Source organism: Momordica charantia, assembly GCF_013281855.1.
Source record: "Momordica charantia cultivar OHB3-1 chromosome 11 unlocalized genomic scaffold, Mcharantia_2.0 BLBB01000011.1, whole genome shotgun sequence".
NCBI classification, from domain to species: Eukaryota; Viridiplantae; Streptophyta; class Magnoliopsida; order Cucurbitales; family Cucurbitaceae; genus Momordica; species Momordica charantia.
The window spans coordinates 20,923,432-20,937,841 of record NW_028275159.1 but is presented as its reverse complement, the minus strand read 5'-3'; the positions used below and the strand labels follow the sequence as shown (position 1 = coordinate 20,937,841).

At 38.3% G+C, this 14,410-nt stretch overlaps 1 protein-coding gene across 1 annotated transcript; it reads right to left on the bottom strand.

Moving 5' to 3' along the window:
• Window positions 1–7,219: 7,219 nt before the first annotated feature.
• LOC148208303 (uncharacterized) lies at window positions 7,220–9,906 on the bottom strand. The gene is made up of 5 exons (XM_088120176.1): window positions 9,435–9,906; window positions 8,829–8,918; window positions 8,496–8,675; window positions 7,889–8,448; window positions 7,220–7,456 (listed from the first exon to the last, which is right to left on the bottom strand). The coding sequence occupies exons 1-5, from the start codon at window positions 9,904–9,906 to the stop codon at window positions 7,220–7,222; spliced, it is 1,539 nt and encodes a 512-aa protein (XP_087976302.1).
• Window positions 9,907–14,410: the final 4,504 nt, after the last annotated feature.

Genomic DNA, 14,410 nt, shown 5'->3' with positions numbered 1-14,410 from the left:
CCTTCAAAAACGATTAGAGACTCGTACAAGCACACACAGTCACAAGTAATACTCGGAAGTAATCCAAGGTCGAATCCTCAGGGACTTGTTGCTTTTCAAAATCAAGTAATGTCGTGAAATGGTTCAAATATGCAATTGTGTTTTAGGAAGAAAAATGTGATGAAATGTTGTTGTTTGGGGTTTTAACTATCAAGCAATTTAATAAAACTCAACCTCTTTGCTTCTTACCTTAGTTTTGATGTAAAATATGGAAAACACACTTTGTTGGGAAAATGCACTAGGGGCAATTCTAGCTTTTCTTTGAAATCTGAGTTCTACTCTTTCACTACTGCTTTTGGTTGCTGCAGAGGCTAGGGTAACATACAATCATATGTCTATGTGTGATTACAATCCTAAAGAATAATTATCAATTCACATACATTATGGGTCAGAGGGCCTATGTCTAGGACCATATTTTATGCGCTTATGTCTAAGTCACATCCCATATTGGTTTCCTATTATTTTACCTAACTCACCCTTCTCAGGGTTAGGCTTTAGTGTATAAATCAAGTTCCCACTGGCCAAATGAAAAAAAGACGTAAAGAGGAGTTTTTATAAACCAACCCAAAAAAAGTGTCAGGCTCAATTTCGGGGAAATCCCGAGCGTGTTGAAAATCAAATCATTTTGACTAAGGCATTCCATAAAGATGTTGATAACTGATCTATAACATTCTTAAAGGAAAGAAAATGCACGAAAACATAAAGGAAGTATTTTTCATTGAATTAAAACGGATAAACGAGCCGAACAATGAGTTCTAGCTTGACCCTCTTCTTTCTTGAGCGTGAGGGGAGTGTAAACTCACTAAAGAACATCAGAAGAACATAATAACTGAAGAACAAAAGATAGAACTTGAATTAAAAGCAATACGAGAAGCAAAAGTATGAAAATACAAGGAAATATCAATTAAAATATAAATATAAAGCCTAAGAACAAGTTCTTCAACAAAGAAGAAAGTAAATGAAGCTGAAAACGAGCTTGGAATGGATGATTTGCTGCTGGAAGGATGACTTTCTTATATAGGCCCTTGGAGTTATTGAACTTCCCATCTTTTTAGGTGGAAATGAGTTCAGATACACCTAACCACTCCCATTTGACTTAGACTCACGGTTAAACTTTGATTCAAACACATGGAAAATGTCATTCTTGCCCTTCATTAATCAAAACGCAGGTTTTGGCTAAATTATTCTTCAAAATTGCGCCAGGTGCAATTCCTGCAAAACAGAAAACAGTTATTTTCTTCCAACTTTGATCGCATTTTTCTCATTTTTTTCCTAAAGTACCATAGTTTGACTTTTGTGCATAAATGTTCTATGCAAGTTCTACTTTAAGAATATGTAATTCTTTTTGATAAATAATGATGGGAAAGGGGTCAAAAAACATGGTCAAACACGACTACTGACACATGTTTCTACAGTAAGAAGCCAACCCTAACACTGATCACAGAGGGTCGGTCTTCACGTTTCGGGGAAGTTCTAGACCTCTCCCTTTTCTTTTCTTTCTTACTACTCGATGGCTTCGAGTTGCTATCTTGGTCCCTCTTACCAATGTACTTTTAAAAGTAGCTTTGTCGAATTAGCACATCAATTTGTTGCTTCAAATCGAAACAATCAAAAGCATAATGGTCATGGTCTCGTTGAAACCAGTAGAATTTGGAATTATCTCATTGCTCATGATCTTGTTGCATCAACCTTGGATCAATCAGTAGGCCGAGCTTTCCATCTTGGATATTTCCCAATATTTCAAAGATTAAGACCCTTAGCTGGGTAAACAAGCTAAATCTCTGGGGCTTGTCAATCTTCTGGTCATCTCCCTACTATAATCATGTCGGAGAGATGAGTTCATACCGTTGTTTTTCTTGTCTTCCTTCTTCTTCTCGGATTTTTATGAAAAGTTTTTCTTGAAGTACTTATCGTCTTTGGACATCGTGATGTTCTCGGCTTCAATGAACTTGGTTGCTCGGTCAAGGTAACCTTTCAAGGTCGATTTTGGCTTCTCTACCAACAACCAGCTCAACTTTTAGTGTGTCACGCCATTGCAAAAGGCGGAACGAGCTAGCAAGTTAGTACAGTTCTCCACCTTGATTTGCTCTGCCATAAACTGCTTGATATAATCTATAACCGACTCTTTAAGCTTCTGACGGATCGAGAAGAGGTAGGTATCTTACTGTCTTGCATCTTTTTGGTCACGAACTAGGCCACAAAGGCTTTTCTCAACTATTTCCAAGTTGAGATTGAGTAGGGGGTAAGCAGTCAGAACAATTTTCTCGCTGGCTCCTGCAAAGTGATGGAGAAAGTTCGACACTTCATCGCGTCTGAGTAGGCATGGAATTCAATGATGGATTCATAAGTCTCCACATGGTCAACTGGATCGGTCGTCCAATCGTACTTGACTAAGGTCGGCAATCGACTTTTCTAAGAGATTGGTGCGTCTAGGATGGCTTGGACAAACGGTGGTTCTTCCAGCTCGTCATCATCAAAGGTCGGCTTACTAGCCTTCTTTAGGTTACCCTTAACTCACCGACCAAATCTCTTTTGAGTTGGTCGAACTGCATATGCAAGCTAATGTTGGCCATAGACTCCTCTAGGAGATCCTTTTAATGTTCCGAGCGTGTCGGACCTCGATATTTCATCTGCTCGCCTCCCACTTTGGAAGGCTGGGGGGAAAGTTCTGGACAGAGATCATTGTCAAGCTTAGGTCGGGTATTGCCGCCTAGGACCAGCTTGGGTACTGGATTATGAACTTGTCGCCTTTGCTGGTTCTCGCCTTCCTTTTCCTTTCCCTTTCTGAAGTCACGCTAGATCTTAGGCTCAGGAAGGTCGGGTAGTGGAACTCATGCGTTTAGCAGTGCTTGCACCATGGCATCCTTGTGTGCCTGCATCACTGCGACCTGTGATTGTAAAAGCTCGGATGATTGCATTTCCACTGGTGTGGACTTCGTCTCGCGAGAATCAGCTTGAGTTGTAGGCTTTTTGGTCACGGAGGTCGGTTGACCTCCTTCTCAACACTACCGTTTGGTAGATTTGGATCTCTGTCACGGTTACTTGCAGTATGGGAACCGTTGTCGTCAGCCATTGTAGAGTATGAATGACTTTATATGCCGGTTTCCACCGATGATGCCAAATGTTGATGCAAATTTCTGTTGAGCCCCATAAGTCGGTCACGAGCTCATTGGTGCGAGCTATCGGGTGCGACCTCTCGTGACAGCGGGACCTGCACAGAGAACAAACACTCTGACGCCCAAGTTTGAGTGAGCTCGAGCTGTAGTAGATCGTTCTCGGACAGAATTGAGTATCAGGTTCGTGGTGTGGAATGTCCCTTTGGCGGGGGAGACAAGGTCGTTGGAGCCATTCCGACCGACGGTTACACCTGTCAGGCCCCCAGGTTAGTGGTCGAGCCTGAGGTTGGATTCCTCAGGTCGGCTATCATGGTTTATTCTTCTCAGCTTGGTATGGATCAGGTCGACAAATACGAAGGGTCAATTTCATCCTTTCTCATTACTCTGAATGAGTTGAAGTGTACACGTGTCAGATTATGGATTTGACAACCAACAAAGTTAAATTTTGAAAAAAAAATATCAATAAAATTAGATCTAGTATTTAGACTTTAGAGGTTATTTTGTAGGTTCTTGTACTGATTCATTTTTTAACTTTTAAGTATTTGATTTTCCTTCTTGGATTTTTTGAGAAAATTGTTTCTGTGCACTTCTTCTTTTTTATTTTTTAAATTATTATGCTTAAATAATATTTTTATTCTTATACATTTCAATTATTATATACAATTTAATCAAAATAGCTACAACTTCCTAAAATAACATAGCTACTGAAACTTCATAAATAACATAACTTAAAATCTCAACTGTTAGGGAGAAAATTTTTATTAATTACAATTGAAAAAAAAAATGATTGAAATCTAGTTCAAGTGATATAATACAATAAAATTGTCCTGAAAAATCAATCACACTCGAGACTTAATAACTCCCTATGTCAAACATAGACTTCATAATCTTAGACTAAACAATTCTGCACCTCCAAAAGAGGTTAAACAATTCCAAACTATTTAACTTCTTGATTTATTTCCAAATTAAACAACTTCAGATTTAACAATTTCACTCCTTTCTCCAAACACACCTCTAAAAAATGTTAAATTTCTCTCAAAGTTGTTTTGAATGCTCCAAAAACCAATGCAGCCATGGTTTGATTAAAATGAATTAGAGATTTTGTTTTGGTCTGAGATCGTGGTTAGTTTAATTAAAAAAACAAATAGAAATATCAAGTGGGTGAGTTTTATAACAACTCTATAATATTTTTCAAATGCACATAAATATTCAAAGACATTTTTCTAAAACGATGAAGACAAATTTCCCCACTTTATTTTAATTCTTTCTAAAGATGTTTTGTTTTATTTGAGTTCAAATGCAAATGTCTCAAAAAGTAAACGCCATGCTTTGGGCTTTTAAATATTAATTTGATTTTGGAACTGTTATGGATATAAAAAAAAACTATAGTTTCTATGATAGATAAAGGAGAAAATTTTATGATGGCCTTTCATTTTCTCTATATTTCACAAAAAAAATTTCTATATAAATAGAAAAAAAAAACAAAAAAAAAACTCTCACAATTGAGGGACCGTACAAAACCCTACTATGTTTCACATAAAATCCCGACTTAAGCATTAGAGTGTATGTGGGTAGCACAGCACTGATGTGTAATCTTTACATTTTGTAGGTTTTTTCAAATCCCTTATTTCGGAAGAGTGGTGCAACTTTGATAATTTTAATAAGTCAAATTTAAATATTTAGCGTTATCTATAGACACGATAGAAGTACTGCTCAAGTAATAGAGAAAGTGTTCTAGCAACAAAAGTAGTATTCAAGCACAAAAGTGGTAGAAGTAGTGCTCAAGCAGAAATATTTAGCCAATGGAAGTAGTATTGTAGCGACAAAAAATGATAGAATCAGTATCAAGCGACACGTTTACACAGTTTGACACGAATAAGAGTATGAGAAATCATCATCAAATTTTAAAAAAATGTGGCCATAAAATAGAGATTGAAAAAATTGGTGAATAATTTTCACGCAATAGAATCTTTTGTAAAACTCACTCTCTCCATCTTCATTCACCCAAAAGAAACCCTTTGGTGACATCATCTAGAAGAAGAGAGAGGAAAAAAGGAAAAAAAAAAACCATTAGGTTTTCTTCCTCCCTCCCTCATCTCATCTTAGACAGCCGTCACCGCCCCCTTTCCCCGATCCATCCACCAACAAAGCAAGTGTCGGTGTAGCACCCAACGACGTCAAAACCCCTCAGACGGACCAGATTTGCAACTGATGATTCATGACGACCTCTTACGAGCGTGAACCAGCAATGACCACATTGTTGGTAACAACACACGAGCAACCTCCTCTGGCAAACACAAGTGCCACTGACTTAGAACGGCGGAGAACGGCGCGATCACGCTTTGGTAGCATGACATCACGATGCAACACCCACAAACACGAACGCTAGACACCCATGATGATCATCAACTTCCTATAGTTGTGCGTTACCTAGATATCTACAACTGTTGGGAACAAACAATGGAACTATGCACAAAATAAAAGCAGAGGTAAACTAATATAATGAGAATATCAAATGCTTAGTTTTATGCATTTGAAAAAGGATGACGTTGTGTGTTTATATAGGCTTACAACAATAAAAACATGTATACATGACCACTAACTCCACTAATGTAGTACTCCCTAAACTTAAAAGTCATCATCCCACTAACTTAGTGCCACCATAATTGGTACCACTATTCATTATCTCACTTTCTTAGTGCCACCATATTTGGTGCCACTAAGTTTGAATCATTCCTTCAATACTCCCTCTTGATTCAAATTTGCAAACTCCAAGCAACGCTCTAAAGTAATAGAATTTCTCCTTTGACAAAGACTTCATAAGTATGTCGGCCCATTGTTCGTGCGTGCTACAATACTTTAGAGCAATATCTCCCTTCGTAACCAAATCACGGATAAAATGGAAACAAATATCAATGTGCTTCGTCCTGCTATGAAATGTTGGATTCTTCGTCATTGAGATCGTTGCTTTGTTGTCGCAGAATATCTCCATTACTCCCTCTTGCTCCTGTTGAAGCTCCGCTAGTATTCTTCTTATCCAAATTGCTTGACACACGGCTGAAGTTGCTACGACGAACTCTACTTCCGAAGACGACAATGCCGTCGTGGCTTGTTTTTTTGAACTCCAGGTGATTACTCCTGATCCTAGAGTAAACACATTTGCTGATACGCTCCGCCTATCATCCAACGAACTCACCCAGTCGCTGTCGTGAATTCGCATAGCTTGAAATTGGATACTTTATAGTACCAAATTTCATACTCCATTGTTCCAGCAATGTATGGAAGAACCCGTTTTGCTACTCCAAAGTGATTCTTTGATGGGTGTTGCATAAACCTGGAAATAACACCAACAGAAAATGCAATATCATGTCGAGTGTGGGTAAGATAAATTAAGACTCCAACGAGACTCCTAAATTTTGTAGCATCTGTCATCTCAGCTTCATATTCTTGCTGCAATTTCTCATTCATATTCATCGGTGTAGTTGCAGGCTTGCAATTAAGCATGCCAAACTTGTTGAGAAGATCATTGGCATACTTTCTTTGCGATAAGAAAATTCCTCCTTCAACTTGATGAACTTCAAGTCCAAGAAATAAATGCAATAAACTCATATCTGATATCTCGAACTCATTCTTCATATGTGACTTAAACTCAGCGATAAAGGATTTAGAGGAACTAGTATAAATGATATCATCAACGTATAGACAAACAATGATGAAATAATTTTTACCTCCCTTTTTCACATACAAGGTGGGCTCGTTTGCACTTCTTATGAATCCATTTTGTTGAAAATAACTATCAATCCTGCTATACCATGCCCGAGGAGCTTGCTTCAACCCGTACAACGCCTTCTTCAACTTATACATCTTCTCTCTTTGCCATCTTTTATGAAACCTTCTGGTTGCACTACATAGACCTCTTCTTGTAAATCTCCATTTAGGAATGCCGACTTCACATCAAACTGATAAATCGGCCATTGCAGTTGTGCCGCCAATGCTAGAACTACTCTCACAGTTTCAAAACGAGCTACCGGAGAAAATATTTCTTCAAAATCAATACCATGTTTCTACGTATATCCTTTCGCCACAAGTCGTGCTTTGTGCTTCTGGATGCTTCCATCTGTAGCGAACTTTGACTTGAACACCCACTTCAAGCCAATTGCAATTTTGCCTTCCGATAAGTCCACCATCTCCCAAGTTGCATTCTTCTCAATCGATGCAAATTCTTCCACCATCACTTTCTGCCCTTCTTTCTTTTCTGCTGCTTCTTCATAGCACATTGGATTTGAAATCATCAAAGCAAACTAACAAGATTCATAAATGTTAGGCAAGGATCTAAACTTTCTTGACGGTGATTCGTCCGATCATCCTGTAGAGTTGGAACTTTAAGGCGATGATGGGGGACTTGTCGAAGGTGTTGAATTTGGTTAACTGGTAGAGGATTCATCGGAGCTTGATGAAGTCGGTTGTGGATCTTCATTTGCCGATTCTTCATTCACCAAAAGAACTTATTGCTGCAACTTTTCTTCATTTTTCTTCCAATCCCAGCTCGCATTCTTATCAAATATTACATCCCTTCTTGTTATAATTTCTTCATTAAGAGAGTTATATAATCTATATGCTTTGGACGGGGTACAATAACCAATGAAAATACACTTTTCAGACTTTTCATTTTGACAAACTTGAAAATGTACCAAAGCATAAGAAATACAACAAAAAACTCTTAAGTGACTTACAGCTGGTTTCCTTCCATGCCAAGCTTCATATGGGGTTTGATTCATGACTGCCCTTGTTGGAGATATATTCAATAAATAGATAGATGTCGCTACTGCCTCTGACCAAAATTGATTCGGAAGCCCCTTTGTGTGTAACATGCTTCTCGCTATCTCCACAACGATCCGATTCTTCCTCTCGACGATACCGTTTTGTTCCGGAGTGTAAGGAGTTGTCAGCTCCCTATGAATGCCATTTTCTTCACAAAAAAACTTGAACTTCTTGGACCATAATTCTCCACCTCTGTCACTACGAAGAGATTTGATGAATCTTCCACTTTGTTTTTCCACCTTAGGCTTGTAGTGCTTGAACTTCTCAAAAGTTTCCAACTTGTTTTCCAAAAAATATACCCAACTCATGGGACTATAATCATCAGTAAAAAGTAAGAAATAACAACTCCCACCAAGAGACTTAGTTTCCATAGACCCACATAAATCGGCATGAACCAATTCAAGATACGTAGAGGCTCTCCAAGCCTTCCCACTAGGAAATGACTTCCGGGTTTGTTTTCCATAAATGCACCCTTTGATAAATCAATAGAGACAATTTTCGGTAGTCCAAGAACCATACCTCTATGATTTAGCAATGACAAACCCTTGATGTTGAGATGTCTATATCGCAAGTGCCACAACTTCGAGTCATCTTTTCCTTCAGCAGCAAGAACAAAACTTCCCACATTTGAGACTTCCAATGGAAACATTTTGCTTTGGGTCATCTTAACCCAAACCATCTTTTGACCTGTCTGCTTATCTTTGATTACACAGGCATCATCATCAAATATTATGAAATATCTACTAGTCATCAGTTGTCCAGCACTCAATTAATTGTATCCTAAATCGGGTACAAATTAAACATTATGAAGGAGCTTGAGTTTACCATGGCTAGTTTCAATACCAACCATACCTTTGCCTTCAACTTGTAAGTCCTTGCAATTTTCGAGTTGCATCTTCATCTTTTCTGCCTCATCAAGTTCTCTAAAGATGGATTTTGTACCTGTCATGTGATTTGAGCAACCACTATCTACAAACCAGATATCACTTGCCTTTTGGCTAGTTTCTACATGAGACATAAAAAGCTTACTATCTCCAGCATCGTCGATACTTCATTCTCTACAAAATTGGCTCTCTGATTATTGTACCAACAGTCTACCTTTGTGTGCCCATATCTTTTGCAGTACTAACGCCAAACTACATTTTTGTTGTCTGTTTGCTCGTAGGATTGCCTTTGTCATTCGAATCTTCCCTTGCCTCTTCCGAAACCACGACCTTGACCACAAAATCCTCCTCTTCCGCGGCCTCGATTCACTGAATGATCACCTTCTCTGACTTTGGAGGCTACCTCTTTCACCTGAAATGATTTTTCTTCAGTTTTTTTGAGCGATCTGTTAATCCTCGACTCATGAGCTTGAAGAGACCCCATTAGTTCATCAAATGTAAAAACTGACAAATCCTTCGATTCTTCTATGGCAGCTACTACATGATCAAATTTTGGAGTCAAACTTCTAAGTACCTTTACAACAATGGTCTGGTCGGTAATCGTCTTGCCATAGTCGCATTTGACTGACTATTGTCATTGCTCTTGACAAAAAATCAGCGACCAATTCTCCATTCTTCATCATCAAGGTCTCAAAGTCACGTTTGAGTGATTGCAATCTCACCACAAAGACCTTCGAATTGCCTTGAAACTCCTTCTGCAAAATAGACCATGACTGCTTCGACGTTGTTGCTGCTGCGATTCTTAAGAAGACAATGTCATGGACCGCATATTGAATGACCACCAATGCCTTGGAATCCTTCTTCCTGTTCTCCCGCAACCTGCCTTGATCGTCGTCAGGATCTGCATAGCCTTGTTTCACCAAATCCCATAAGTCTTGAGATTTGAGTAGAGTCTTCATACGAATGTTCCAGAATTTGTATCCTTCTCCTTTGAAGATGGGAATGAGTGGTTGTGCCGCACTCATCGCATTGTCATTGCTGCCCATTGATCTCTCTTTGTGTTTACACTCTAACTCACGTGTTTACACTCGACTCACTCTCTCAAACTGTGCTCTGATACCAAATTTGTTGGGAACAAATGATGGAACTATACACAAAATAAAAACAGAGGCAAACAAATATGATGAGAATATCAAATGCTTAGTTTTATTTATTTGAAAAAGGATGATGTTGTGCCTTTATATAGGCTTACAACAATAACAAAATAGCATGTATACATGACCACTAACTCCACTAATGTAGTGCTCCCTAAACTTAGAAGCCATCATCCCACTAACTTAGTGCCACCATATTCATTATCTCACTTTCTTAGTGCCACCATAATTGGTGCCACTAAGTTTGAATCATTCCTTCAATAACAACGTCACATCGAGGCACAGCACCCACATATCCCTCTTCGACGACATCCTACAGTGACACCTACAACCCATATGTGATTCCTCCTTTGCCAATGACAACCCACGGCAGCTCTCCACGAACGATGGCTCCAACGATGGTGGCAACCCAGACATTAGCAGACCCCAATGTTCAACAACACTTGATATGTGTTATTCATGATCTGCAAACAACTAGCAGTTTTCCTTTGACGATCCACGAATAGTATCATTTTTGGCGGCCTTTTGGCACTAATCCATTCTCAACAAAACCCAGATTTGTGATACCCATTTCATTTCGACCGCAAATTTGTAATCCTGTAAAGGAAAAATGTTTCGATTATTGAAGATGTAGCTGAATCTTCACCAACCAAATCCCAACAATTTGGGGATAGAAGAGAATAACTATAGCTTCGAGATGATGAATTCGAACAACTAAATTAAAACTTATTCATGTCATATATTTCTAGTAAATTTAATTTAAGGATGATATTTGATTTTTCTGCTGGGTAATATTTTAGTATAATACGAAGTTTTTATTTAATTTTTTTTTCATGTTGCATACTGTGTAAATTTTTTGTTTAATACCCTAAAAAACCTCCTTAAGTAGGGGCCTACGACGAAGAGGGATACATGAATGAACCTGAGATCATGGAAGAATGATCAATAAAGGCTTAAAAGAATTGATAGTCACTACCTATACTAACAAGGTGCACCTTCATTTTCGGTAGCTCAATCGTAAGAACTTCAAAGTTAAGTATGCTTGACTTGGAGCAATCTTCGGGTCATATGCTAGAAGGAATCGTGTTGGTCTGTAGGGATAGTCTATGCTCTTCTAAGTAGCTCAGAACTAGACGATGGTACAACCAGGTCGTAGAGGAATGCTGGGACGATTAAGGCCAAATCCAGATTCTGAATCCTGCGCCTAGGGCATTACAGGGCCAGATAAGTACAATAATTCATGTAGGCTAGTTAAGAAACTTAATGGGTGTTAAAACTTAAAGTAGGCAAACAAGCCAAGCCAGTTACTAAACCAACAGGTATTAAAATTAAAATCAGGAAAACAAGCCTAACCAATTAAAAAACCTCTAGTGAAAAAACTAAAAGTAGATGAACCATCCCAGTTGGTTAAACTAAAACTGAAAGCAATCAAACAAGCCAAGCCAATTACTAAACCTAGGGTATAAGAACTTAAAACAGGCAAAGAAGCCAGCCAGTTCATAAACATCTGGTGTTTAAAATGTTGGTGTTTAAAATGAAAACAGGCAAACAAGCCCAACCAGTACAAATTCAAGAGACTCGGTTAAAAGCCCATCGTGTCAATTAAGGAACTCCAAAGGTATTAAAACTTAATCGAGCCAACTACGTATTTATAAGTGACAAAATCAATAATGTGTGAGAACCAAACCAAGGACGAAACGAGTACAAGGCTGGGAACGAACATAGGGCCTAGAATGAGCTAAAATCTGAGAAAATGATTTAGAGACCGGAAACGATCCCATAGTAGAGAGCAAGCCCAAGGCCAAGAACACACCTAAAGTCGAGAACGAAGAACAATAACTAAGTTGAGAAAGAGTCTCATCAAGTTCAACACGAACAGTCGCTTAGTCAAGCTGCTAGAGTTCTATAGATCAAGCTGGCCAAGTAAATATAACAAGGACTTGGTCTTACAAAAATTTTACAGGTCGAGCAGCCCCTAGACTAGGCAGCCATCTAGGAGAATCAGTCAGAGCAACCATTCAAATCCACCGTCACTTAGAAGGAATAATCAATTCTTCTACTCTTCCGCAGATAAGCAAATCAAAAAGTCGACTTGCTCATCTAGTCTTATTTCAAAGAGAAAATAGATAGTTTGAAGATAATTATCTCAGTTTAGAGACAATAGAAGGCGAGCAAGTAGATTTTACATAGATAGTGAAGCAATATAAAACCAAGTTCCTGTTAATCCCTATGATGAACAAGATTAATAAATATGATATTCTCATCTTCCCTGAAGAAAAGCAAAAACTAAATATTAATAAATATGCTCCTCCGGTCTTATCCCATGAGGAAAGTCGATAGGCATAAATATTATCATATCTTCCTAGAGGCAGTAATAGCTCTATACATCACAAAATCCAAAATATATGGATTTCTTTGTCAGCACTACTTTTACTAAGTGGATCGAGGATATAAAAGAAAGTCACCATTATAACCTCTACCCAAATGTTGGATTAAACAAGACATTAACTCTTAAAGTGAACAGCTATGAAAAATCACATTAAATGGAACGTCTCGATTATTCTATACTAGACCCAACACAAAAGTCTTACTACTTTCAAGATAGAGATTGATTGCCACAGGATGACCTTCAACCTAGTGAAATCTCACTATAACTGAAAAATATTTGTTAGAGTATATATTAGTATCTTTTATATTCTTGTATTAATATTAATTTGTCATTTACCTTCTCCTTCTAGGATTAGGTCAACTTATATATTTGTCTATATATATAGACTTTAATAATGAGAATACAGAACATTTGGATTCTCTCCAACCTTAGTCTCTACACGGTATCAGAGTTCTAGGTTTCTTGCCCATTAGGGTTTTGCGCCCATTCGGGTTTTGTGCACATTAGGGTTTTGATACCCATTAGGGTTTTGTGCCCGTTAGGGTTTTGATGCCCATTAGGGTTTTGCGCCCATTAGGGTTTTGTGCCCATTAGAGTTTTGTGCCTTAGGGTTTTTGTTCATTGCTATCCAACACCACCGCCACAGCCGCCGACCACCACCGCCGCCGCCGCCGATCACCGCCGACCACCGTCGCTGCCGCCGCCGCCGCCGCCGACCACCACCGACCACCGCAGCTGCCTCCGCCGCCGACTGTTTTGTTTGGTTCAAGTGGTTTGGTTTGGTTCTGTCGTTTTGTTCAAATAAGTTCGCTTGTTTGTTATGGAGAAGAAATCAATCGTAACTTCTGAGGTGATCCCAATGATATAAAAAATCACAGAACACAAGTTGAATGAAGCACGAATAGATTATTTGTCTAACAAGTTGGGCATGATTAACATATATGCACCAACTTGAGGGGGAGTGTTAGAGTATATATTAGTATATTTTATATTCTTGTATTAATATTAATTTGTCATTTACCTTCTCCTTATAGGATTAGGTCAACTTATATATTTGTCTATATATATAGACTTTAATAATGAGAATACAGAACATTTGGATTATCTCCAACCTTAGTCTCTACAATATTAAAACTGAAGTAAACTGAACTAAAACTTTTTAAATAATTGGAACTATCTGTTGAAGAAACAACCCAATCTTGAAGGTAGTTCGGCACCATTTCCATTTCTTGTTTTTCGAATCTAATTTTATTAAAAAAACCTAAACATTTACAACTATTTGTGTTTCTTATTTCTCATTATTTTAGAAATATTCTCAAAATTGTTTATGAAAAACAAGTTTTGTTTCTTATTCTCGTTTCCAATTTGTTACAAAATATAAATAGAAATATTATTTTATCATTATTGAATTTATAAGTGTTGGGGACATGCAATTCTATCTTTCTTTATTAAAAAATAAGACACAAAAACAAAAATATCAAACCCTTTGTTACGGGAAGATAAAACGAGACCAGGCGAGCTACATCACAAGTCCATGGCTCAAAGCATGACTAGATCCAGGACATGACCAAATCCAGGGGTGACCAAGTTTAGGGCATTACTAGATCCGGGACATGACCAGATCCAAGGCATGACCAGGCTCAGGACATGACCAGATCGAGAGCATGACTAGGCTCGAGACATGACTAGATCCAAGGCCCCACAAAGTCTCAGGGACCAGGTCCCGTCCGACCAGGTTCAATCGACCATGTCTCAGTCTACCAAATCCGACTACTAGAAAGTCTAATTCAGGCTATTGATCCCTTGGTTCAACATTCGGCCCACAAGATGGAAACACCCCAACAAAGGCATCAGAATTTGACCTCTATAAATATAACAATAAGCTCAACTTAAAACACTATTCTCAATACTCACAAAATCTCATTCTAACTTAGACATTGGAGCCTGTGTGGGAACCACACCATTGCCCAGTGTTTTTTTTTTTTTTTTGAAGGTTGACATTCATGA